The sequence below is a fragment of the Hippopotamus amphibius genome, chromosome 6, assembly GCF_030028045.1.
Source record: "Hippopotamus amphibius kiboko isolate mHipAmp2 chromosome 6, mHipAmp2.hap2, whole genome shotgun sequence".
NCBI classification, from domain to species: Eukaryota; Metazoa; Chordata; class Mammalia; order Artiodactyla; family Hippopotamidae; genus Hippopotamus; species Hippopotamus amphibius.
The window spans coordinates 62,275,838-62,303,465 of NC_080191.1; the positions used below are offsets into that span (position 1 = coordinate 62,275,838).

At 42.8% G+C, this 27,628-nt stretch overlaps 1 protein-coding gene across 1 annotated transcript; it reads right to left on the bottom strand.

Annotated features, from left to right (window-relative positions):
* SLC22A2 (solute carrier family 22 member 2) lies at positions 1-27,279 on the bottom strand. The gene is made up of 11 exons (XM_057739355.1): positions 26,869-27,279; positions 25,194-25,297; positions 19,680-19,834; positions 17,573-17,741; positions 15,583-15,697; positions 13,941-14,047; positions 12,238-12,452; positions 11,557-11,665; positions 10,490-10,602; positions 7,321-7,420; positions 1-1,716 (listed from the first exon to the last, which is right to left on the bottom strand). Exons 1-11 carry the CDS (start codon positions 27,277-27,279, stop codon positions 1,650-1,652), a joined length of 1,665 nt encoding a protein of 554 aa, XP_057595338.1. The 3' UTR covers positions 1-1,649.
* Between the last annotated feature and the right edge of the window lie 349 nt (positions 27,280-27,628).

A 27,628-nucleotide genomic window follows, 5' to 3' on the forward strand; every position in this document is an offset into this window, starting at 1 on the left:
AATGCCCAGGAATGCAGTTGCTGGGTGATATTGTAAGTGCATGTTTAGTTTTTTAAGAAACTGCCGAACTATTTTCCAGAGTTAATCATTTATTTTTAAAAATAGCACGAACATGCCATGGACATGGACATGAACATGAAAACATTAAAATGCGAGAATTACAGAAAAATCTACAGTCCTTCCTTGTGCACTGCCCAGTCCCATTCCTCCTCCCCCAGCTCATTAGTTAGATGTACATCCTGTCATTTCTACATTATTATTCCAAAACTCACCTTTGCCCTTCCTTGTGGAGGTCATTCTATGGAGTAGCTACACGTCGTTTTCATTCCTTTTTAACTGATGAGTGGATATACCATAGTTTGTTTAAGCATTCCTCATATTTAAGGACTTTGGTTATTTCCAATCTCTGCTGTCATCAACAAATGACGCAATGAATACCTCTGAGATACATCTGTGTTCACATTTGTGTTTCTCAAAGACAGATACCTAGGGGTGAAACTATTGGGTCACAGAAATGTGTCTTTCTAATCGATGGACATTGCCAAATTGCTTTCCTAACGAAGGTACTAATCAACAGTCCTGCCAGCAATGCATGACAGTTTCCTCATATCCTCATCCATACTTGATATTTTCCATTTTATTGTTTTATTAATTTTATTAATTAATCTGAGTGAAAAATATTTCATTGTTCGTATTTCCCTGACTAACAGTGAGGATGCACATCTTTTTAAATATAACTTCACCATTTTTTAATGCTGCCTCTATAAATAACTTCGTATTCTTGGACCATGATTTTTTCCTAATGGTCTGTCTAAAGGATTGTCTTTTCTTTATTGATTTTTAGTAGCTCTTTATTTCTTTTGGCTATTATTCCTTTGAATATTTTATATTTATATTTATATGTGGCAAATATTTTCCCAAATCTGTCACCCATCCATTAAATCTACTTTTCTGGTGTGTGGTACACAGCTAGCCTCATTTAATTTAGCCTTGTTTTGTGTAGACACATTGATCAATCAATCATTCCCTCTCTGTCTCTTGGATTCTGTTCTTGCCTAAGAAGGTTTCCTTATTTCAAATTATGGAAATACTCTTTTATATCTTTTCTCATGTTGTTGGTCTGCTAACTGCTGGCGCTAATGCTAGATGCTCTGGCCAGCACATTAAATCTAGAGTCTTGGTTTAGAGCACTCATACCAATAAATTTCACCTGACCCGTTACTATGTTTCATCCTTCTGGGCCTACTATCATCACAATTCATGCCTAAACTCTCTGCCAGATTTCTGCTGATATAAATTACAAAATCTCGACATTCTTTTTCATGTGTAAACTCTCTCTCTCCTAGATAAACTTTTTACTTCTCCCCTTGAGACATTCTAGAATCTACCTTGGAAATGTCTGGTCCAGAGGAGTACTGCCATTCCCTCGTAAGGCACCTAGGTGTAAGATGAAGTCATTGAAAGTGTTGAAGCAAGGGAAGATTGCAGGACCTTGTCCCATAGGCAGATTTTATACAGCAGTACAACAAACTCCATTCGGTTATTGATCAAGGTTAATAGTGTTCAAAGAGAAGCAAGGTTGAGTTGTGTGGGCTTTGTGATGAGAGTGGCCTTGTTTAATCAACACAAACCGGAGCAGCTCTCTCTTCTTAATTTAGTGGAGTGTCTAATTTCTTGACTTGGAGGTAAGTCATCTTTTCTTTGTTTTTTCTTGGCCTGCAATAATAAAATAAAAATGGAGAGGGGAGAAAGACGTTATATGGAGCTGAAAACCAAAATAAAGTGGATAATAGATAAATGGAGGAACAAATGAGTATAAGCTTCGTCCAGGATCAGTCTTGCAGAGTGTTCCTAGAGGTGAGGCTCAAAAAGAAAATGGACAGAGTGTGGTGAATAGCTGATGTGGGTGGGGTCATCCCTCAACTCTCTCCTAGGAGTGGGACTGGCCTACATCCCTTATTTAAGGAGTCTCACCCCTCTTGTGATAGAGAACATGGTAAATGCCTAGCTTTAATTTTCTATCAGTTAAAAATCATAACTGTAAAATATAGACACGGTTGTCATCAGTTCTGCAAACAGAACTTGAGAAATCATTTTTACCAAAGCTTACTTTTCAGTCAAAGGAAATAAGTAAAAAATCAATTCAAAAACGTGTTCAAATTGCAACTTTTCTGAGTCATCTTGTCTTTAGGAACACCAGGAGGTTGCTGATACTCACCGCAGACATGCGGCTCTCTTCATTTTTCTGCCCCCCAGCCACGCCCTCTTGACATGTTTCTGTTGATCGTACTGAAATCTGGTGTGGGGCTGCTCCCGGGGCCCTCAGCTCCTCGCAGCATCCCCCCCACCTGGAGGGGCTGAGACTTCCTCCGTCTCCGGATCCATCTGAGACGGGGAGAGGAGCAGCTCACCCGCGTCCCCGGGTGGTGCTGGAGTCCTCTCAGACTCCAGACACAGGGGCCCAAGCTCATCCGCTGAGCTCCCAGGGTCTCCATGTCAACCACAGCAGCGACAGCCACAGCAGCAAAGCAACGGCAGCCACAGCAGCAACAACAGCAGCCACAGCGGCAACAACAACAGGACGACGGCAGCCGCAGCCGCACTGGCTGGTACCCGGTCACAGCCCCGCACGGGGCACCTCGCGTGCCTCATCCCACTTGTGAAGCCCGCCCCTGAGGGGAGGCACGTCCATGAGCTCTGGCCTCGGCCTGCCAGGACGAGAACCGTGGCTTTTTCACTTACTGACTTTGGGCAAATCTCTCCTGCCCATTTTTTTTTCCTGTTGTCGAATGGGGTTAATACTGCCTATTGCATAGGGTTGTTGCAAGGATTAAATAAAGTGATAAGGGCTTGCAAAACTCGAGGTGAAAGCTCTTAGGATATGTTAGCTATTGTGACCCAATTTTACAGAAAAGGAAACAGGCCTCAGGAGTGAAATAAAGTGTATGTCAGTAAGTTAGAAAGCTCTCTTTGTACCTAGGATGGGCGTAGGGACCAAATGACTTGGTGGTGGTGGGGCTCCTGCCCTCCCCGTTTTCACTGGCTCCTGCTCAGTGTCTGCAGTGCTCTGCCTCGGTCGCCTCTCCTGAGCGAGGAGCCTGCCTGACCCCAGGTGTCACCTGCGGCCTGCAGGGACTGGGCCCCCCCCTCCCCCGCCGCCTCCTCTGCCTCCCGCCAGCTGCCCCTCCTCCTCTTTCTCTGCGGGGGAGCCTCTGCCCAGCTCTGCCTCAGTCCCCCATGTTCTCACACCCTCCTTCTGCAATGTCCTGAGCCTTACAGACCTGTTTTCTACCTTTGAAAGGTGAACTGGGTTATACGATACCTACCGAAAGTAGAAAAGTACAAATCTTCACCGAAGTATTTGTAGATCACATAATTAGCAAGAATATAAACTAACAACATGGATAATCTTTTAAAATATCTCTTTAGCCTACTTTGAACCAGCCCGATGAAAATGAAAAATTCTTCAAGTATGGGCGCATGTGTGTATCATTGGGCTGCACTTCCCTATCTCAAAACCTTTCAGCATATATTTAAAATTTTGATTTCCAATAAATCATCAGGGTACATATTTTCCTGTTTTATAGGACAGCTGTGAAAACTTCCATGAATAATCCTGGTGGTTACTGGGCACTTACTAAGCTCCAGGCACTTTCCATGCATCATCTCATTTAATCATTACAAAAATCCAGTGAGTAGGAACTGTTGTCCCCATTCACAGATGAAAAATTGAGGCCTAGAGGAGTTAAGGCCACATGATAGGAAGTGTGAGTATCTGTAACCAAGCAGGACCCTATGTGGCCTTCCCAGAATAGACCTCCTCCCATGTCCTCCACCTGCCTTTTGTCTGTAGAAAAACTTTAGTGAAAGAATAATCAGAGAAGTGAGAGAATGCAGAAAGGAAAACAGTCAAGCAAGACAAGATAATAATAGTTTAGCCATTAAACAAAGTCAAGGACCTTTAGTTCCTCCTCAAGGACTACAGATAATATTCTGAGCCATGTCCTTCGAGCTGTTTTGCAGATACTGAAACCCCCAGCAGGAGGAAGACGTTAACTGCATGCTGCCCACAAGCACGTAGACCCCAGACGGGCTGGAACCAGAAGGTTGATGATGCTGACTCCCGATTACCTCACCACCAACCAATCAAAAGAATGTCCAAGAGCTGGTCACACCCCCCCACAACCCCCTCCCTCACCCTGTCTTTATAAACCTTTCCCTGAAAGCCTTCGGGGAGTTCGGGTCTTTTAAGCACTAGCTGCCTTGGACTCCTTGCTTGGCACCTGTAGTAAAGCTATTCTTTTCTACTTCACTCCAAACTCTTTCTTCGAGATTCAATTTGGTGTCAGTGCACAGAGACAGGGTTTCAGCATCAGACCTGGCCTATTCCTCGCCATCACATGTTACTGCCTTCCTGACACTGGAGCTGGCTGAGAAAAGTCTGGGGGAACGTCACTTAGGGATGCTGTAGAAGGAGCTCTGCATTTACTCCACAAATATTTGGTGACAACTTGCTCTGTGTATGCCGAGTTCTGTGCTTAGCTCTAGGGACATGACTGTAAATGGGGTAGAATCTCTGTCCTCAAGGGGAGGCACTTGTGCATGGTAAGCTGCATTGAGATAGGGTCTATGGGGGCTGGTTGATCAAGGTCAAGGATCTCAAACTCAAGTGTTTACACTTGGAAAACAGAACTGTCTTAGGCACAGGACGTAGGGAATGCGAGTCTGTGGCCAGCTCCACCGGGCATGTCCTTCAAAGAGCTGAACCGTCACCGCTCAGCTCCTGTGAATTGTCAACAAGAGGAAATGCCTGCTCGGTGTTACTCAATCTTCTGGTTTTTAAAAAACAGATCCTGGAAATTCAGTTTATATGGAATTTCCCACTTTAAAAATATGCGGGCCAAGCAAAGCTCTTGAGACCCTGGTGTCCTGTAGGCTGCCAGTGTGTGACCTCTGGCTGAATTCAAAGCCTCAGACCACTGTGATTCTTCTGCCGTGACCTTTCCCAAGTACTGAATATGCAAAATGTGAAGGGTTTGTAACATGGGTACAATTCAGTTCAGTTTGTGGCGCCAATGGGCCGAAAATGGAATATGGATAAAATAAACCGTAATATCTAAGCATGTCACATAAAGAAATTTATGGGGAATGTGTCATACATGCTTCTCTTTATTTCAGTTTTAAGGTTATTTTTAAAATAGATTCATATGTATTCAGGAAGTACAAAAAGGAATGCACTGAAAAGTCTCCCTCCCACTTATAGCGACCCAATTACATAGACAATCAACTTTATGCATCTTCTTCCAGAGACATAGGTAAATAGTATAAATATTTAATACATGCTTTTTGCTTTTTGTACACAAATGATAGGCTCTATACTTTTTTATGTTTTGCTTTTTTTTCATTAATAATACACTTAGAGAATTTCCTTATTAGCATATGTCAAGCTGCCTCATTCCTTTTAATGACCATGGAGTATTTTATTGAATGACATACCATAATTTATCTAACTGGTCTCCCAATTTATGTTGTTCCCAACTTTTTGTTACATAAAAATTGCTTTAATGAATAATCCTGTACGTATGCCCTTTCGTGCATGTAAATTCCTAGAAGTGTGGAATTGCTAGGTAAAAGGATACGCACATTTGTAATTCTGACACTATTGTCACATTGCCCATCATAGAGGTTTTAAATCTGTAGTCCTACTGCTGATGTAGGATACTGCCTGTTTCCCCACATCATTTCTCAACACAGTACAGCTGACCCTTGAACAACACGAGCTTGAGCTACATGGGTCCACTTACACGATCCACTTTCAATAAATATATTGGAAAATTTTTTGGTGTTTTGTGACAATTTGAAAAACTCTCAAACGAACCATGTAGCTTAGAAATATTGAAAAAATTAAGAAAAAGTTGTGTTATGTATGCATAAAGTATATGTAGACATTAGTCTATCCTTACATAGGCATAAGGTGAGTGATATTTAATATAAAATTAATGTATTCATTTTCTTGCTGTTTTATAATTTTGCTTCCAAAGAATTACATTATCGGACAATACGACTTTCTGGCTTGTGTTGGAGAAACTGCATATCAGCCTATCATCACAGGTAGGTTGTTTTTTAGAAAAAGTAACAATGTTTCCAATACTATATTATGAATATGACTGTAATACTGTATTGTATAAACATTTTATATTAATTCATTCATTAGCGTATAGGCTAGGCTGCCATGAAGCAATTGAATTATCAATTACACTAGGTGACCATAAAACAATCATATTGCTGCTTCTTCATTATTAATGTGTGAATCATTATATCTGTTAGTAAATACAGACTTTTTTACATTATCTTTTCATTTTTGATGTCTAGTTAGTAATACATATAACATCTACAGTGTTTTGTATCATATAAGATAATGTTAATGTAGATAGTGACATTGTCTTATAAACAGACAACATAAACTTACAATATTGATAAATACAATACAGTATTGTAAATGTATTTTCTCTTCCTTTTGATTTTCTTCATAATATTTTATTTTCTCTAGCTTACTTTATTGTAAGAATACAGTATATAATACATATAATATACAAAATATGTGTTAATCAACTCTTTATGTTATCCATAAGCTCCTGGTCAACAGCAGGCTATTAGCAGTTAAGTTTTGGGGGAGTTGAAAGTTATATGTGGATTTTGACCACATAGGGTGTTGGCCCCTGCATTGTTCAAGATTACCTGTGTGTTACCAAGCAGTCTGATCTTTACCAATCCTAGCAGATATTAGTGAGGTGTGATTTTGCACTTTTCTTCATATGAAGGAGAGTCGGCATATTTTAATATATTTTGGAAATTTTTTTCTTTCTTTCACTAAATTATCTGTTCAAGTCCTTTGCCCATTTTTTCTATTGAGTGGTTGCTCTTACAGATTTGTTAGATCTCTTTATATATTGGGAAAATTAGCCCTTTATGGAGGAGTAAGTATTTTTTCTAAGTTTGCTATTTTTTTTAAGCTTATGGTAGTTTTTCAACATAGAATTTTAAATGTTTTTGACGGCAAACTTTTTTTTAAGGGGTCCTGTATATTTTTGGTCAAATTTTAAAGACCTTCTTCACTATGAAAGGCTAAAGATATTCTCCTATAGTATCTTCATTCTTTTAGTGTTTCCCTTTTGGTACATTTTAGTCTCTAATTTCATTTGAATTGATCTCAGTGTATGGTGTGAGGTATAGATTCAACCTCATCTTTCTTTACCACTGGCTACAGAGTCTTCCCAAAACCTGTGTTGAATAGTTTGTTTAGGAATCCCAGCTTCCTACCTCTGCATGTTTTCAGCTTCTTCAATGGTCTCAGGCAGAGTCTTCCCTTTGGTCTCTGGGAGCAACAACACTAGTCCTCCAGCAATCAGGCCAACCACAGCTGAAAACCAAACATGCAAGTCACACTCAGAACTGAACTATGCTGCCTCTATAATTAAAGCTCTCCTTATTTCTTAAAAAAAAATTTTTTTTGCTGATTTCCTTTACTTACAGACTCCTTTGCTATCTCAGACTGCCCTATTCCCCATCATAAATACTTTGCCCACTCCAAACTTCGCTGGATTACAATTCCTTATAGGGAAATGAAATACCTAACATTTTGAGTCAAGGTTATTCTAGGCTAGAGGACTTTGCCACGATATTAAGATACGTTGGAGTTAGAAAATAACTCTGAAAAAAAAACCAACGCTAAGAAAAGAAAGACTATAGCCCTGCCAACATAAAGCACTTAGTAATGAAAATGAGTCAGAAACTTAGATCATTACCAGCAAATAAAAGTAACGAATCACGTATTACTTTGTAACTGCATTAAATAGTATAGCCAGGCCTTTTATTTGATTTTTCTTTCTTTATTTTTGCTTTTTATTTTTATTTTTTTAATTGAAGTATAGTTGATCTACAATGTTATGTTAGTTTCATGTGTACAGCAAAGTGATTCAGATATATATATGTATATGTGTATATATGTATATGTGTATATATATATTCTTTTTTCAGATAGCTAGGCCTTTCAGTTCTGATTCAGGTATTGGATAAATTTCTCTTATTCCCTTTTTCCTTTGTCTCCAGCTGTAATTTTTTGCAGATGTTGTGTTTCTCTAAATTCCCATTAAGATTTTAGGATTTAAGCTCACATCTTTACATGTTTTTCTATCACAGAACGCAGGAGGTAAGATGTGGGTTCTTCACTAGTTTGGGGGTTTCAAAAATGTGTGCTGGACTCCATTTTTTGTGCCCTTAAAACTGGCAGAAATATAGGCCACCAGCGTGCAGGGGTTCAGGGCACCGGCTATAGTTCTGGACACCTGGCTCCAGTCCTGACACCCTGAGTCCTGGTCTTAGAGCCCTGAGAAGTCCTGTGACCCCCCTGGTGTTCCAGATGCCCCTACAGAAAGTGGGGTGATAGAACCACCTCAAAGGCTTGTTATGAGGCTGAAATGAATTCATATTTGTGAAGCACTTAGAAAAGTGCCTGGCACATGGCATGAACGGAATAGCTAACCTCTCACGATCTTGCCAAACCTCTTAAGATTCACTTGGTTGTAACTCATGCAAACAAGAAACATATTCAGCTGGCTTAGATTCTCTGAAATGAGCGGATTGTGAAGAATTTGTTTAGGTGAAGCAAATTATCATCCACTTAGTATTTTATATTTGCAAAAATAGGCCTAATTAACTAGGATATTCCTCATCAACTTTTCCAGTGTTCTTTCAACCAGAATTTGTTGGTTTTCAGGCTTCTATGTGACCATTTCTGGCTATTTGTAGAGCACGATTTGCACACCATTATTGTGTGAAAAGAGAAAGAAAAAGTGTAAAACTTAGTTTTGCTTCCTGCTAGCTATTAAAGGCTGGTGAGAGAAGGAAACTACCAGCAAAAATAAAATTGAGAATTGTCTTTGACTCTATTTCAAATGTTGAAATGTAATGAAAATCCTTTATCCTTCAATGGAAGGGCAAGGCCCGAGGGAGGGTCTGCGTCTGGTTGGGGGTTCCTCTGGGCCTGGACTTTGCATTTTTTTGTCGAAAGGTAGTAAGAGAAACAAAATAGATACTAATGAAGTATCTATTTTCTACCCAGAAATATCCCAATGACCCATGGATCTCTCACTGCCCATCTAAGGGAGTGGCCAAGATTGGTGTGGAAGGAAGGACCCAGAGCTTGTGAGGGCGCTTCCCCAAGATGAAAACGGGGCTCCAGGGTCAGGTCCCTCGGCCAGTGCTGGGGGAGGAAGGAATCTGGGACACGTGCCTCCCAGTAGGGCCCGGCACGCTGGTCATCTCAGGATAAAGAGCTCGTGTCCTATCAACCTGGGCCATCTTGTTGTTAAGTTGGAACGTGGAGACATTCATTGGGTCTCTTTCGAGAGTGAGTTCTATCAACGGTTGGGAGCTTTTGTTGGCAGATCTACAGCAGTGGAAAATCTCCCCCTCACAAATCTCTTGAGAAAAGGAATGAGCAGAGATGCTTGTGCGTGACAACATGTGGCATTAGGAGGAAAGCCATTTGCTGTCCCCCTGCTGTGCATCTGAGCTAGTCTTTCCCTTGCTTCTCCCAGATTGAGTCTTGTATGCCCATGGGGAAAAGTGTTACATTTCTGTCAAATTAAAAGAAAGACTCAGAATGAGTCTGAAAGAGGACTGAAACAGGTGCATTGATAACGTGGGGCTCATGTTGAGAAGATGGGTGGACTTGGAGCCGTGTCTGCGTGGAGGCACAGGAGAGGATTTGCCCCTCGCTGTACCGTTGTGGGAAAAGGCCGTGGATGCTGAGTGAATGGAATCTCCCAGACTCCCAGCCGCTTTCATGGTCTGCAGACTTTGCGTTCAGCACATGCTAATAATTAAGTTTGTCCCTCTCCTTCTCTCATGCGGGCTGGTCAGGGAGGAGTGGGCTCATCCTTCAGGGTCACAAGGAAGTACTGTGCATATGCTCCTTAAACCTGCTTGCCAAGGCATCTGAGGACCAGGGTGTCCAACACATGACACAGATGTTCCTGTTACACTAATGCATTTCCTTGATCTTGGTCTCTGTTTCCCCTGGGTTTTGAAACTGCCCTTTGAAAAATTTTAACCACCTTTCTTTGAAGTAATGAAGTAAAAGCATTTGTATTTTTCCACATCTGGGCAAACAGGAGGCAGAAACAATGAGCTCTTGGACAAAGAGGTAGAAATCAGTGAGGAGAGAAGGATCTTCCTCAGGGGAACCTCCACCTCACTCTCCCTTGACTCTGCACCTCTATGGGCATGAGTCCTCGTGGGCTCCCAGACTTGAGTGTTAGCAGCTGCTAATGTTATTAGCAATAGTAGTATTGCTACACTACTGCTGGTACAAATTACTAGTCATATTTAGTAGCTACTTGCAAGCATAGCCCTAGTTTTGAGGTAGAAACATGGAGGCCCCTAAAAAACATGTTTTGAGTCAAAGATATTTCTGAGGATTTCTTACCAAAAGCCACCAGTGGGAGCTCGTGCCAGATGTTGGTGAGCCGGTAGACCAGGAATGGTGTGATGATGCCCCCAATGTCACACATGGAGGAGCAGACGAGGACCCCAAGGTTCCTGAAACGCAGGACACTGATGAACTTTTACTTCTCATGGGACAGTAGTTATCTCCCACTCCATCCCCCCAAATAAATACCTCCCCAAATCATTAAAATGTGTGCAAACTGGAAGTGTCCATATCATTGTCAGTGCACATACATGATACATGGTACATAATTCCAGTCATGTTCTGCTGTGCTTATTTTATATTAACTTTCTTGAAGATTTTTAACTGGGGGCGGGGGGCAATTTTTGCTTTTTACTTTCATCACCGTCTCCCCTGCTCTGCTCCACGGTCCCGTGCGGGCTGTTCTTCCTATCTGGAATTCAGTAGCTTCTGTCCTCACTGCACAGTTTCTGTGTTTTACACCAGGCTGTAAGTGTGAGGTGTGACATGCCTACTGCCTTGAAATAGTCTCATCCTCTCTTACCCTGTGTTTTGAAAATAAGGTGTCCTTCCTAGAGATTATCATACTAAATAAGTCAGTCAGAAAGAGAAAGACTAATACCATATGATATCACTTATACGTGGACTCTAAAATATGGCACAAATGAACTTATCTACAAAACAGAAACAGACTCACAGACATAGAGAACAGACTTGTGGTTGCCAAGGGGGATGGGGTGGGGGCAGGAGAGGGTTGGGTTGGGAGTTTGGGGTTAGCAGATGCAAACCAGTATATAGAGAATGGATAAACAACAAGGTCCTACTGTGTAGCACAGGGAACTAGATTCAATATCTTGTGATAAATCATAATGGAAAAGAATATGAAAAAGAATGTATATATGTATATACATATAACTGAATCACTTTGCTGTACAGTAGAAATTAACACAATATTGTAAATCAACTATACTCCAATAAAATAAATTTTTAAAAAAGTAAGCTGTCCTTTGCTGGCACCTGTGGTCATTCTCACCAGTAAACAAATGCTCCAACTGCCCTCTTCATGCTGCGGGAAATGTGCTCACCTGATGAATGTGGGGTACAGTTCCGCATTGACCAGGCAAACCATCTCATAGGCCATTGTAATCCCCATTCTACCCAAGCATGCGACTGTAACTTTTAGCCAGTGTAGATCTGAGGGGAAAAACACACGGCTGACACATGCTGAGCATGCTCTCTGGTCTCCAAATGATGCTCCAGAGGGGTTTGCAAGGAGAAAGTGCACCCTCCAGAATGGGACAAGAATGCACAATCGGTTCTTCTGTGGACACAAGACAACTCAGCAAAATTCCCCATGTCTGTTTGTTGTAGCCTCAGACACAATTCCAATACTCTCTTCACTTTAGCACCCAGTCATTAATGACAACAGAATTATACCAGCTTCCAAAGTTGCGCCAACTGTAGTCTATAGATGTCACCCAAAAGAAATAGCATTCTCCCTGCTCTGGGCCAGCTCGATGGCCTGTGGTATGGGTCCTCCTACCTTCTCCTGGGTGTGATTATGTTACATCAGGCAACCACTGGGTGCCACTGTTCTTATAGGCAGAGTTGCCACATGGGTTCACCCAGGACGGTCCCAGAGATTTCCTTTGTTCTTTCCAAAACGACTTGGATGTTAAATTACAGTGTCTTCCTATCAAAGGGCTGTGATAAACCCTCTTCTCAGGGCCTTGGAAGACAAGACCTCAGCGTGGCCTGACACTTACCCTCAGGGATAAAAACCGAGGCTAGACAGGCTGCCCCTGCCACCATATTTGACGCAGCCCACGGATAACGGCGACCTATGCGGTCAATGGTGAGGATGATGATGAAGGCGGCTGGGAATTCGACCAGCGCAGAGTAGAAGAAGTCCAGGTAGATGTTGCTCCCGGCGAGGCCCATGTGCATGATGAGGCCCTGGTAGAGAACAGAGCTCGTGAACCTGAGCAAAGAGGAGAGGTCAGGTCAAGCCAAGCACCAGGAGCAAGTCACCGAAAGGTTGATCATAGGTCACCTTTCTTGGTCATCTTATTTTTCCTTTTCCCTCCTTCCCATTACTTTCACACCAACTGGCCCACTGCAGGGGCTGGCTGTGACCCCAGAACCTGAAAAGGGGAAGAATTAGGCTAACATTCCCTGGCCAAATTGAAAGGCAAGAAGAGATGTCTCACTAGAGGGATTCATTGAGTAAATTGTATCAAGTTATTAGTGGTTGCTCATTATTTTTCTCTTTGAGGTCTCCTAATGCTGTCAAAATCACAAGGATTGACTACTTAATCCAAATATTAGGAACCCAGGAGACCAAATTCCCGAATGGGTATAGCCCCTTTTGATAATTTATCTTCTGACATGATACAAATAACACGTTGATGATGTTTCTAGTTTTGTTGACTGAAAGTGTTCATCGTCTGTCAGGGAAAACATGAGGGTGATCAGAAAGAATCACAATTATTCAGAAAAAGAAAGGATAATGAGGTCAAACGCCCCTGTATTTGACACGCAACATGGTGAAGCTTGCTAAGCTGATCCTTGATGAGCTTTGCTTTTGTCAGCAACTGTGATGCTTCCTTCGGCTGGTGGGAGTCAGCTCAGCAACGCCGCCCGGTGAAGGGAAGCATCAAAGGAGGCTGGCGTGGAGCCCACGGCGCAGAGCTCCGGGGAGGCCTGCAGGCAGTGTGGACGGTCAGACTTGTTACCGCATCGTGGATCCACTGGATCCTCCCTGGGGTTTATTCTTGTTCAGGCAAGTTATTTACTTATTTATTTTCTTCAGGTAGAAAAGAAAAAGAAAAGGCCTCGTGCAATTAGGAAAGATCTACACTTATCAGCAATTCATCTATACCACAAGGACCTACCATACAGCACAGGGAGCTATGTGCAATACTTTGTAACAACCTGTGAGGGAAGAGAATCTGAAGAAGAGCATACACATACACGTGTGTTGACATACGCATATGCCTAACTGGATCACCACGCAGTACACCTAAAACAAACACGATATTGTCAACCAGTTATACTTAAATTAAGAAAAAAATTAATCTATACCAATAGTTCTCCATTTGGCTATATACTAGAATCACCTGGAGGATTTTGAAAGTATTAGTTCTGGGACCGTTCCCTCAACCAATCAAATTCGTATCCTTGTCAGGGAGGGGTCTGACCTTGGTATTTTATCGTCTCCCAGGTGATTCTTAGGGTAAAGTCAAGGTTGAGGATGTCGTGATCTATGCATTAGGACTGTAAGCTGATTTCAGCATCTGTCTGTGAGAAATGATTTCAGGAAAACCTCCTGTAAGTGAGCCCACTTGCAATCCACCGTTGCTGCTAACTGGACCCAGGCTACGTTTCGAAGATACTCTTGGTCCCTCCCTTTATGTGGATGCTTGAGATTAAAAGAATTTGCAGGGATTTTGAAGTGAATAATCCTTACCAGTTGTACATCAAGATCAAAGTGTGTTTCCTTATCTGAGGGGTTCTGACCAAATCAAGAAATGAAGGATTCAACTTCTCTTCAACTTCCTCATCAGGTCTGAGGCTCTAAGAATAGAAAAAATAGGAATGGCTTTGCATATTTCATGATGGCTCCCCCAGGGTCATCCAGGGAACATAATGTCTTACATGTGCTGAGTGATTTTAATGTGCCCAGGACTAGCTAAGCCCTTCACATATATTAACTTGTTTAATTGCTACAACTACCCTATAAGTTAGGTCTATGTTTTTCACCCCATTTCACACACAGAAAAGGAAGCTCTGGGCTATAGAGACACGAGGTAACTCAAGCACATGCATAAAGGAATACTGTTGGTAAAGCCCAGTGGGGTGACATCAAGGCCCAGCCCAGCAGTCCTGAGGGCTGAGGGCATTGGCACACCCTCTCTGCACACCCAGACCTGTGTGTGGCCCAACGGTCAGAAGGCTGCGCTCTGGGACCTTGGCATTCAGACCAACAACGGAATTGCCTGGAGCTGGTTAGGATGCAAGATCTCCGGCCCTAGCACAGCCAACTGGAACCCAAATCTGCATGGTCACCAGGTCCCCAGGTGATCCTGTGCACAGAACTGAGAAGCCCGCTCTAGAAGGACACAGTAAGTGGCGGAGGAGCCATTCCATCTCCAGGGTCCAAGAAGCAGGACCCTTGTGAGAACCACTCCACTCGGCCTCCTTCCTGAAGCAATGAGCGACGGAGGATGAAGGACCCAGGAAATGAGGGGAAGAAGCCTCCAGAAGGCCAGCAATGACCAGACTTACCACCCGCATGTGAACTCTGACCTTGGGCGAGACAATGACCCACGTGTGCTTTATTCCCTGGCCAGTTTCTGAGAGGACCTGAACCTAAGAATCAGTGCTATGCCTGTCGTCTGTGGGAAAAAAATACGTATTCCAACCACCCAGAGAGGAAGTGAAGAAAAAAGGCCTCTGAGCCCTCAAATTCTCATTCTAAATGTCATGTCCCTCTCAGATTCTTCAGGTCACCCATCTTACATCCCCATCAGAAATGACTTACTCTTGTTTCAATATACATTCCTAATAAGCTTGATATTCTCTTTTCCAGGCCTTGTCAGATGTAAAGGCTTAAATTAAAGATGATGAGGTCTGCTAAAGGCAAAATGCTAAATGCAGAGAAGATGGACATGTCAGTAATTTGTTCTGTTCAAGAAGATGGGGGTTGCTTAAAATATTTTGGGATAATTTCTATCCAACATTTAAAAAATTCTAATGAATTGTGTTTGAAGACTCTTCCCTCTGGAGAAGACCTCCCTCCCCAAAGATGCTGACGGACACAAAAGCAAACAAGACATCAGGTACCAGGACATGAGGGCCAACATAGTCAAGAGGTAAACAAGATAGAAGCCCCTCATTTGACTTTTAAAAGACTTTTGGCTTCCTTTAGTCTTGTGTTTTCCATCTGCTTAAATTATTCTACTGGGAACCTCAAATCTTAGTACAACAGAAATATCCTGTTGCATATGGCGGCTGGGCCCCTTCTGCCGCTCCCCATTGAGACAATGTACAGTTTTCCCAAATCTTCCTTTTCACTGTTCTCTGATTTGACACTTCAGCCGCTGGCTCACCTGAAGAGAGGCAGGCAGAGATTTTCCGTTTTTCTTTGCGATGTGCTTAATGATTTTCATGGCTTTAGCACTTTTGTTCTGGGAGATCAGCCACCTAGGAGACTCAGGTACACACCTAGGGCACAGAAAAAAGTGTGATCAGTGCTGTTAAGTGGAGGGGAAGATCCTACTGAAGGCTCCCCCCTCCCCCCCGCAACCAGGGCTCATAAGCAGATTTCTGTGAGGGATCTTACACGGCGAGGTTTGGGTGGATCTTAAAGGAAATAAAAGTGTGCGGGGTGGGGGTGGGGTCCTGCACAGCAGAAGAAACCATCAACAAAATGAAAAGGCAGCCTGCTGAATGGGAGGGTACATTTGCAAATCATGTATCTGATAAGGGGTTAATATCCAAAATACATAAAGACCTCGTGCAATCCAATAGCAGAAAAGCAAGCAATTCCATTTAAAAATGCAGAGTATCTGAACAGACATTTTTCCAAAGAAGACATACAGATGGCCAACAAATACATGAAAAGATGCTCAACATCAGTAATCACCATGCAAGAGCAAATCAAAACTACAATAAGATATCACTGCACACCTGTCAAAATGGCTGTTATCAAAAAGACAAGAAATAACAAGTGTTGGTGAGGATGTGAAGGAAAGGGAATCCTGGTGAACTATTGGTGGGAATGTAAATGGGCATGGCCACTATGGAAAACCATATGGCATTTCCTTAAAAAAAAATAGAAATAGAAATACTATATGATCCAGAAATTCCACTTCTGGATATTTATCTAAAGAAAACAAAACACCCCAAACACCCATTTTCTACTCTTCATCTTGAGCAAGCTTTTGAAAATGCAGTCCCATCGTGGAGCTCGTAGAATTGCATGAAAATTAAATTTGACTCTATTGAGTGAAAGTAGCAAGAAGTGCTTCAGAGGTGGTCAGAACTTGGATAATAGGTGGGCCTTTTCTGTCACGCTAAAGCATTAGGTCTTTATTCTGAGGGGACTCAAACTACTGAAAGATATTTAAGCAGGAGAGTAACGGCGTGGACCTGGATTTTTACAGTGTGGCGTGAAGCATGGATTACAGGATGGGAAACCTGATGCCAAAGACACCAGTTAGGAGTCCGTTCCAGCAATCCAGGCAAGAAATAATGGATTCCTAATGAGAATAGGGAAAAAAGGAGTGGATTCAGAGATATATAAAAAGGGGGTAGAAAGGATACAGGGATGGAGCTAAGGACCACTCTCGGAGTTTTAATGGCTTTTGGAAGAGAAACAGGCTTCCTGGGAAGGGTTGAGATGTTTAATTCTTAGACAAGACAGCTATGGGAAGAACAGGTAGATACGTCCAGGAACTAAATAAGTGGCTTTTTTCATAGGAGAGAGGTTTGGTTGATGATCCAGCATCCCTCTTGCTTTATCTCAGGTAATCTTGCATCAGGAGTTTCTGAGAGTTTCTGCTGTTTCTACAGTTTTCCATGTTTCCTTGGGCAGGGATGACAAACATATTTCACTTGCCCTGGTAACTCTGATTGATTGGTATGGTCTGTCTGCGGTGCCATGTTGCCCTCATCTAGGATAAAGACTGCTGTGATTGACTGGGGATGTCTGCTTTGGACCTGGATACGGGATGTGGTGACAAAAATGCCATACTTCCCCTTCGCTATTCCTGTTCTCTAGGAACAGTAATATTGTCAATCTCTTCAAAGGGTACCACGGCCACTCGAAGCTACTTTAAACACCACAAAAATAATGTGAAAATGTGACATTCAAATCATAAAACTCTTAAGTTCAAAGTGAAAGAACATCTGATTTCCAGAAGGGAAGACAGGTTGAAGCTTGTGATTTTTATCCCTGAAACATGGACCTGGGTTTCCTGTGAAACAGAAGCGTGAAGGAAATCTTAGGTTGGAAGGATGGTGTGCATTAGGGAAGATAGCCTTTCTAGCTAAATAAAATATTTCCATTCATTTCCTTTCGGTTCCACATGCACTTACCAGTAATAGAGCAAGAAACAAAAGTTGGGCAGAGTCACCGTGAACTGCAGCCACCTCCAGTGCGGAAGCGCGTAGGCCACCCCAGCAAGCACCAGGAGCCCAATCGTGAAGGACATTTGGTAAAAAATCCCCACTGTTCTCCGGTAGCTCAGCCCGACAAATTCTGTAACTGCAGGGAGAACCCAAATGGTTAAGTCAGTACAACAGTGAGCTGGCTGTCCAACTGTGGGGAAACTAGAATGCCAACCTCAAAAAAGTAGTCCAGTTTCCAGAATTTCCCATACAGCTCCCTGAAAACTTCTAAATGTTCTTTGGGACTTATTTTGTTATGATTATTGTTGTTGTGTTAATGTAAAATCTTATAACCCCATGTTACATGGGGTAAACATTGAATTTAGAGCATAGATGATTTTCACATAAATGAATAGTTCAATATAACTTGTCCTCTTATAAGTGTTAAAGATTTTCTTGACAATCCTGTTACTGTGTGTAAATGGCTTGGAAACCTAGCAGTGGGGTTCCAGGCTGACTGGAGTTGGCTAGAACTGGCTCGCGAGAACTGATTTTTAAATTTTCGGGAATTTTGCAAGCTGGTTTTTAACCCATTGGTATCTTAAAAATCAGTCATGGTGGGAGTATTTACAACTTAGAAATTGGAAAACACTATGAATCAGGCTTTTTATTTTCCAAGAGCTTGTTTGTGGGCATAACACTGCACATGGTACAGTAATCATCCTTATCCCACACCATGACTACGTCACCACAGATGTATGAAGTCTGTGGTCCGTGGACTTAGGAAATAGTCATTTTTATATCTCAGACATTCTAGAACTGAGCTTCCAGATATTCCATGAACCACAAAGTTTTGCTTTAAACATTTGGGAATTGTGTTAAAGACAAACTATTTGTAAACCAAATTGAAATGCACTCTAAAATTATTTCTATAAATTACTGTGAATTATCCAAAAGTATTTTAAAGAGAGAGTTAAATAAAATTATGTACATGCTTAATAATTAGAAACGTCTGTCTTTCAAAGTGGTCAGGGTCACGGATGAGGTCTCGGGGCGGCAAGTAGAAAGAGGGCAAATGGCAGGTGCATCTTAAGGATGTCCAGAGTGACTGGAGAGGAAATTAATGGGAGAAGGCTGAAATTCAAATTCAAATTCTACATATTTCTACGTGTCGTGTGTTCTAGACACCAAATTTCTCATCAAATAACTGGCTACATTAATCCCTTTGTTGTCCAGACATAGATCAGATGACAGCCATAACAGGCCCCTACGGGTATTAGGCACCATCTCCACTTCATTTCACAGAATCCCCCAAACTAACTTTACCGGGTCAAATTTTAAACACACATATTCTAGCTCTCTTGTGCGAAATTAGAGATTTATTAATATTATTTTACTTCAGTGTCCACTTCCTTTTGTGTGGATGCTATCTGAATGTAGCCTAAGGGAAAGCAATGATGGAGTGAAATCCCAAGATTTAATTATGGTGGTAATTCTCCTTAATATTATTTTAAAGATGCTCTGCTGTTATAATTCAAATGTTCTCCTATAATCCATGGAGCTTAAGCATAATCCTGGCTCCTAATAAGTAGGATGTAAATGATATTCCTGGTGCCACAAATAAATGGCTTGCTGAGGAGCTGAGATTGACCACAGGACGCATAGCCTCGGTTTCCTTGCATATAAATCGAGGATAACTGTGGTTTGCTAGAATGGATGTGCTCAAAGTAATAAAGTCCCTTATAAATCTATCATATTTCTCATCATTGAATTTTCTCTCTGTAGAGCCTAGTAGGCTAGATTTCCTCTCTATGTAACACTCCAGGATACAGAAAACAAAAATTCCTGAAGAGTTCTGTAAGAATTTGGATGGCACGATGTTTACCCTCATTCCTGCTTCATTGTTTTATTTCTAGGAGGAATGCAGAATTTACTGAAAAGATTTTAGAAATTCTTTGGATACAGAAAAGAAAAACTCTTTCAACGTTGTCTTGAAGCTGCATCCATTTTCCTCTGCAGCTACCCCTACCTGACTGACTATATTTTGCCAGCAATGTCCCTTTGTTCCCACAGCTGCCGTCGCAAGCATTCTTACTCAGGATGTAGCCTATCAACCAGCCTGCCTTGCTGACCAGTCCTTGGATCAAGCGAAAAATTAACATCCATGTATAGTTTGGGGAAACGGCCATGAGAACTCCAGACGAAGCATTTATGAGGATGGTAATCAGGAGGCAGAGCTTACGGCCAAACCTGAAACGAGAAAACGAAGCGACAGAGTAGAATTCGATTAGATTTGTGAAGGTTGTAGAAAATCCACGTAAGTTACGGAATTCTAAACTAAAGTGGTCAACCCTGAATTACGGAAATTCAGGAGGTACAGACTGACACCCACCAAGAGAATCCCTGACTTTAGGTCAGTTCTGTCAGGACTTTGCGTCAGGGCACCGCATATAAACTTGAAGCCCAATAAGCCCTGTTCACCCCAGGCTGGAGCACCTCTCAGCCCCACACTGTGGAGGGTACTCAGGGAGGGGATGATTCTCCAGGCTACCCAGTGCTGAATGCCCCAGGGGCCGGCCTAGGTCTTCCATCATCACATGAGCCGGGCCTTTGCACCAACAGTCTCAACCAGCTGCCCACCCAAGAGCTTTTGCTTTAGAAAAAACAAAGTTCAGTGTTCAACGTATTTCCCCATCCATTTTCAACACTGCCTTTGGACTTTGTGGTATCCATGTGTCTCCATGGAAATGGTCTTTTGTGTGGCGCTGTCCTCCCTTACATGTTGCCATCCCATAGGCCTTTCCCGTGGAGTGCCCTAGCAGGATTGCTCCCACACATTTCATTTGAGGGACTTGGGTTTCATCAGTTTAGGGACCTGGAGAGTGTCTCAGGACACAGAGTAGAGTGAAACATGGGAACCTGGGTTTAACCTTGGCCTTACCACTGATTGGGATATCAAGCCAGTTATGCGACCTCTCTCAGTTTCTTCATCTGGAGAAGATCTATCTGACCCAGCTGACCAGGGGATTATGTGCGATATTACGTGTAAAGAGCTTGACACCCAGTCCTCCTCCCTTCCTCTCTCCCTCCCTTTGCGAAGCTGGCTCTCAGAAAGCTGACTCTCAGAAAGCTGACTTGACGTTCAGTTTCTTCTTTTCCCATCTCATCATGTCCTCCTGGTTTTGTTCTAAAAGACGCCCTACTCGGCTGTTAGTGGATATTTTAAAAATTCTTCATAGAGAGGGATATTTTGTTTAATCTTTGTTTATCCACTTCAGACTGAATGTCACTGGTGCTGCCGCGTTGTTAGCAGCACGCATGCGGTGTGGCTGGACATTTTTAAATTGCTGCTCTTTTTTTTTTAGGCAACTCTGTCCTAATGACCATTTCAATATTAACTGATGATTTGAAAAGAATCCACAACATTGTTAATAATTACTTGGGATTATTAATGCTTTAAATCTGAAATTTAAAGATCAAGCAGTCTCATTAGTAATTAATGTAAACTGCTAAACTTCTTAAAACTCTGTTTTGACCACATCATTTTAAAATTCCCAGTCAATGGTTCCCCACTATAAACATATACCCCTGGACTTTTTTTAAAATTAATTAATTAATTTATTTATTTATTGGCTGTGTTGGGTCTTCGTTGCTGAGCATAGGCTTTCTTTAGCTGCAGTGAGCGGGGGCTACTCTTCGTTGTACATCTGTGCAGGCTTCTCTTTGTGTGGCTTCTCTTGTTGTGGATCACGGGTTCTAGGCGCGTGGGCTTAAGTTGTTGTGGCATGTGGGCTCAATAGTTGTGGCTCACGGGCTCTGGAGCACAGGCTCAATAACTGTGGTGCACGGGCTTAGCTGCTCCATGGCATGTGGGATCTTCCTGCAGCAGGGATCGAACCCGTGTCCCCTGCATTGCAAGTGGATTCTTAACCACTGTGCCACCTAGGAAGTCCCTACCCCCTGGATTTTAACCACAGCCTTCCAAAGTCACATCAACACAATGTTTTAGCCTTTCTTCCTGAACCTCTTCCTTTACTCTCAAAGAATTTATAACTATGTGCTGAAGTGATAATTCTTCAACTTCCGAAGTTGACTCAGGCAAACCACAAAGCACCATGATCACGCTCCTACAGACGGACAAAATCCCGCTGTGATCAAAATTTTGATAAGCGATCAAAATCCCGCTGATGAGAGGGAAAATTCACCATTCGAAACTCAGAGCAGATGAAAATAAAGTAGATGGGGTGAGTGCCCCAAAAGGCCAAAGCGGAAACTCCAGCCGTGGTCCAGGAGATGGAGGGAACAAAGACCACTGGAAGGAGTCAGATAGGAAAGACGGCAAAAAGGATCAAGACTCCAGATCTGCACCTGAGTCAAAGAAAGCTGAAGAAAACCCAGCCTCTAAGTTCAGTTCTGCGAGCAAGAGTGCTGCTCTCGCTGCTGCTGCTGAAGATGAAAATGAGGGAGATGACACCCAACAGACCTCTGCATCCTGTGCTTTTTCCTAGTCTCTCTCCACCCTGGGACATTCAAGAGCAAATCAAACCTCTATCCAGACAAGACAAAATAAAACTCACCATGTCCTGGGAAAAACAAAACAAAACAAACAAACAAAAAAACAATAGTAACAAATATGCACAACTTATCTCTTGCTAATTATTTTGCTGTGTTTGACCATTATCTATGCTCATGAGGTTCTTTACATCTGTCTGTTGTACTTGTATGGTGGAAATACCATAGAATGGTACATATTTCTAGCCAACTCTGTGTCCAGTGACCTCATTTTGGTAGCCTGAAATGAACCACTGTGGGAGACTTGATCAGGGCTTTTTCCTTCAGAGAGTCAGTTGTTAAACATTTACAAGCCTGACATTAAATTACTGATCTTTAGAATAAAAAACCCTGAACTGGTGAGAGATTACTTTTTTGGTGTCAGGTGATTCTCAAAATCATTCTTTTATTTTTTTTTTTGGCTGCGTTGGGTCTTCGTTGCTGAACATGTGCTTTCTCTAGTTGCAGCGAGTTGGGGCTACTCTTCGTTGCGATGCACAGGCTTCTCACTGTGGTAGCTTCTCTTTTTGTGGAGCATGGGCTCTAGGCATGCAGATTTCAGTAGTTGCGGCACGTAGGCTTAGTAGTTGTGGTGTATGGGCGTAATTGCTCCCCGGCATGTGGGATCTTCCTGGACTAGGGCTCCAACCCATGTCCTCTGCATTGGCAGGCAGATTCTTAACCACTTAGCCACCAGGGAAGTCCTCTCAAAATCATTGTTTAGAAGTTTTGAATGATGAAACAAATTAGACATCCTACAAAAGGTTTCTTTTCAAATTCTCTAGCATTTATCACCCCTACCTCCCTCCTTCTATTTGCAAAGGTGACCCTCAGAAAGTTGACTTGCTCTAAGACTCAGTATTCTTATTATACCCTGTTCGCAATGTGCTCCTGGCTTCCTTGTAAAAGACACCCTCACCAGCTGTTAGGTTGTATTTTTAGAATTCCTCATAGCAGACAATCTATTTTATTTAGTGTTGGTTTAATCTGAAGCATCTGATGGGTTTCCATGAGATTCTTGCCCCATTGTACAAAACATGACAACTTTTCAGAGATAGGCATTACCTGTGCAAAAGATAAAGTACACTTTTTGGACCCTTATGGTGGTTGTCTTACGATACACCCTCACCTGTGTACACAAGCAGAAGACAACCAACCAGGCTTCAGACAGTTTAAAAAAAAGAAATAGAGGAATGTACGCAGCTTTGGGGGGAAGAATAATGAGTAATCAACTTTACACGGGAGATTTCAACAATAGGAACAAAATAATGAGGTCATATAAGAAGGTGGATAATTGACTGGGGATTATAAGTCAGGAATGCACTCTCCAGAGAGAATTATAACTGGTCTCCTACTCTGTAAGTGGGATGGGAATAATTAAGCCATTTATGTAACCAGCTGTGAAGCTCAGTCACCTATTCGCTCACTGCCGTGCTGGCGAGTTGAGTGTTAGAATCTGCTCCTTCCAGTGGGGGAGGGACAGGAGAAGGAACTGGGGGCCCAGGACCAGACGGGGGAGAACGGGGAGCAGGGCGGACTCTGGACCGCTCAAGTCAGGGTGCCTCTTCTAACTTGAGGGGTCATCTCCAAACCACTGTCCTCAGTTCTGTGGCAATAAGTAAAAGCAAATGACCTTCCTCTGCACCTCACAAGCCTCTTTGCCACACAGCATCCCAGGAGGAGCCTTTGAAGGGAGGCAGAACAGTTACAGAAGTGGTGTGATGCATGGGGTTGCCTGGGGACCCAGCATCTCCACTGTCACCTTCCCTCCCTCCTGCTGCCATAGGGGGCCCCGCTGTGAAAATTCAGAGGCCCCTGAGGGTGTGATGGATTCAGCCCTCCTTATTAATCTTTAACACATTTGCAAGTTTTAATCCAGACCGTAGTATCACCAGGGAAAACATTCTATCTGTATTTAATATTAAGCTCTCAGGTTTCAGTTGTATCTGTATCAGAGTTATAGTTGGGGAAGGAAATAAACATAAAGTGTATTTACTTTACTATTTATTTCAAAATTAAATACATATAGTTATAGTTTATAATAAATTATAAAAGATTGTATATTTATTATATCATTATGCAGCACCATCTCACTAGGCAACTAATGACTAAAGAGGATGATACTGTCCAAAATGTTGCACACAGTTCCTGGCATGTGGAAAATACTCAATAAACAGTCAATATTAGGAATATTAACTAAGTAGCACTGATGGCCAAATTACCTAAGGAGCTAATCAAGTGTAAAACCAATTTTCCCATTCCTTTCCCTTTTGGGCACACTTAATAATGTCTAATAATGTCATCAACAGAGTAAAGATGCATGTTATAAAGAATTTTCAGCACAGTGAATCTGGGATTACAAAATGATGGCTACATAAAAGATATAGGGATAGCTGGATTAGTACAAGTCACTGAAAACCAGCTCCTGAAGACACAGACCCGCGTGAGAGGATGACCTGCTATAGGTTCCACGAGGAGAGGTCTCTCTTCATCTTTCTCCAGGGACATGACATTATGGAAGTGGATATTTACCTCTGCCAGTGTCCTTTTCACCAAACTATATTGTAGGTTCCACGCATATCATTACATCTGGCTCTAGGACCCCAACTCAGGAATCCTGCAACCCCATAGGCTCAGGGAAGTACAATAGGGAGAGTCTACCTGGTTCCAATACATGAGCCGGCACAGAGGATGGGACAGAGCTCAGAGGTCCTGAAGGCGCATGACCAAGCAAATGGCATGAGGCCAAAGAAAGAATCAGGATTACAAAAGGGAGCAAACCATCTATCACTCTCCCTTCTAACCCTAAGCTTCTGGATAGCCCATAAGGAAATACTGCTGCCCAATGTTGAAACATCCCTCTATGGCCCCAGAGAATTAGAAAATATAGACATCGGTCATGCTAATCGAAGGTGCAAAAGAAATCTAAGACTGTCACGACAATCCCAGAAAGTATGGTCTGTGTGCTCTGGGAAGGGGTGGTATTCAAGCAGGGGTAGGTGAATTCAAGGGCTCTCCTTGGACTGTTTAAATTCTACCACTTTCGTGCCACACCTACCTGTCTGCTAGGTAGCCGATACCCAAAGAACCGATAAAAAATCCCACATTCACGGCCGACTGAAACAGGTCCAGCAACCAGGAGTTGGCACACACCAGGTTAAACTGTGAGGGGCCAGGGGTGTCCCAAGTCAGAAGGGAAAGAAAACAAAATCCTGTTAGACACAACTCAGCCAGGGAACTCAGGAGGTATTCCTTGCATTGCACTGATGTGGCTAGATGGCGGGAAACCAACTTTTTTCTTGCTTATATTAATTTTCTTTACACAACCTGAAAATTTGTCCCACTGTCTGTTTAGCATTCCATCTGGCAGTATGGCGTCAGGCTAAAGTTAATTTGGCTAAATGAGCTGAAATTGGGTAATTACCTACGCACAAACCATTCCTCTGTAATTTTATTAAATAGGTGTGTGGACACATACTAGGGTTGCCCAAAGGAAGTTGGGCTGTTCAAATTAGGAAATTAGCATCTTGCTAAAGGCTGTTACCTTTGCTCTCATTTGGAATAGAGGCAGTGTTGAAGGAGGCACAGGTGCTGGCCTGGAGGTCAGGAAATCTGGTTTCTTGGGCTCAGAACTAACTTTCTCACTCTGTGGCCTTGGGCAAAATTTTTCTCTGCTCTGGGCCTCAGTCTCCTTATCTCTGTATGAACAAGTGAGATGAGCTATGCTGTAAAGCCTCTTAAAGTTGTATGGTGTTAAATCTGTAATCCTCCACATTCCATGTAACTGTCAGACCACTTTAGATCCTTAAAAAAGGCTCTTCTACCTAAACGCCTCTTCGTGCAGAATATCTTCATATCATCCAAGCGGTCCTTTTAAGATAAGCCAGGCACCTGGCTTTCTTTGTATTTGCAGAATAACTTCATCCACCCATTTTGCTTTGCCTCCGACAAAAGCAAGTCTCACTACTGTATATAAAATAGATAACTAATGAGAACCTACTGTATAGCCCAGGGAACTGTACTCCATACTCTGTCATGGCCTATATGGGGAAAGAATCTAAAAAAGAGTGGATATATGGTACATGTATAACTGATTCACTTTGCTGTGCACCTGAAACTAATATAACATTGTAAATCAACTCTAATAAACATTTTTTTTTTGAGAAAGCAAGTCTCCATTTTTTTCTCTATTGAAAAGAGGCTTCATGATTAGATGTTAATGCTAAGTGCAGTTTTTAATAAAGTAATAGTACTACAGCATAAGCTCCAACCCCATATGGTTTGATATGGACACTTTGAGCTAATTAAAGAGAAAAATTAGCCATGGAGAGAAAAGTACATTGTATCACAGTAAGGCACCATTCAGGTGAGTCCATGAGCTGTCAGGTGTCCATCTGTAAGATGGCAGAGTGGAAGGGAAGGTAGGGCTTCCAGAAAAAGAGGAGGTTTGACAATTTCCCCTTTCCTGGCATTATTGCTAGGAATTCTGATATGCTTTTGCTTGTTTCTTACTTCTGAGACTTGCACACGCTAGAATCATTACTGTCAGAATTTGAAGTTTAAACTCACCTTCTCACATTTCAGACAAATGAGGCTGTATGTTTTTGTTGGAAACTAGGATTTTATAAGATACTTTGAGTCCAAAGAGCACATCTGGGCCTCCCTGAGCTCTTCTTTAAGAAAATCTGCACTATTAGCTTTCTCCATCTCTTCTAAGTCCTATGATCACCTACCTCGGTCACGATGGAGGAGCCGGGCGTGTCGTACACCCAGCCGTGCTGACAGGGGCCCAGAGGCAGGGGGCTGCTGTTGGCGGCCAGGCCGGCCAGAGGATCGACGCAGCCGAGGGCGCTCTGGTTCCAGTCCACCTCGTAGCGGCAGCACTGGCGGGGGAAGGCCTGGCCCTCGGGCCCCGGGCCCGGCACCGTGTAGTTGAGCTCCTCGGCCAGGCTCCAGCCGCATCGCCGGCTCAGCTCGGCCACCCCGGGGCTCTGGCAGCGGTGGTCGGGGGTGAAGCCCAGGAAGACGATGCCCACATAGATGGGGGTAAAGGCGGCAGAGAGCAGAGCGAGGAAGAAAAACGTTTGTTTCTGGAAAAAGTTGAATTCCCCTATGTGCTCTAGGATGTCGTCCACTGTCGGCATTATTCCCGGGAGAGAAATCGCGAGGCTCTTCCGGTGCTGCTCTTCCCTGCACTGCTCAGATGCCGCTGAGCGAGACTGCGGCCAACTCAGCACAACCCCCACCCAAAGTCAAAGGGCGAGTTTTCTTTAGAAAGCGACCAGCCTTTGGTCCAGACCTTTACTGGTAGGACCAACTCCCAGCTGTGCGCTTCCCCGGCTCCCCTGAACTCCCCGAGCAAGTCACAGGGCGAGATGCTGTGTTTATTGTAGCATCCCTTCTGTGAGTGGGTTGCTACTTTGTGCCGGCCCCACAAACAATCCTTCCTCTGTACCACACAGGGAGAAATCCGAGCGCTTGCACCCATCACAG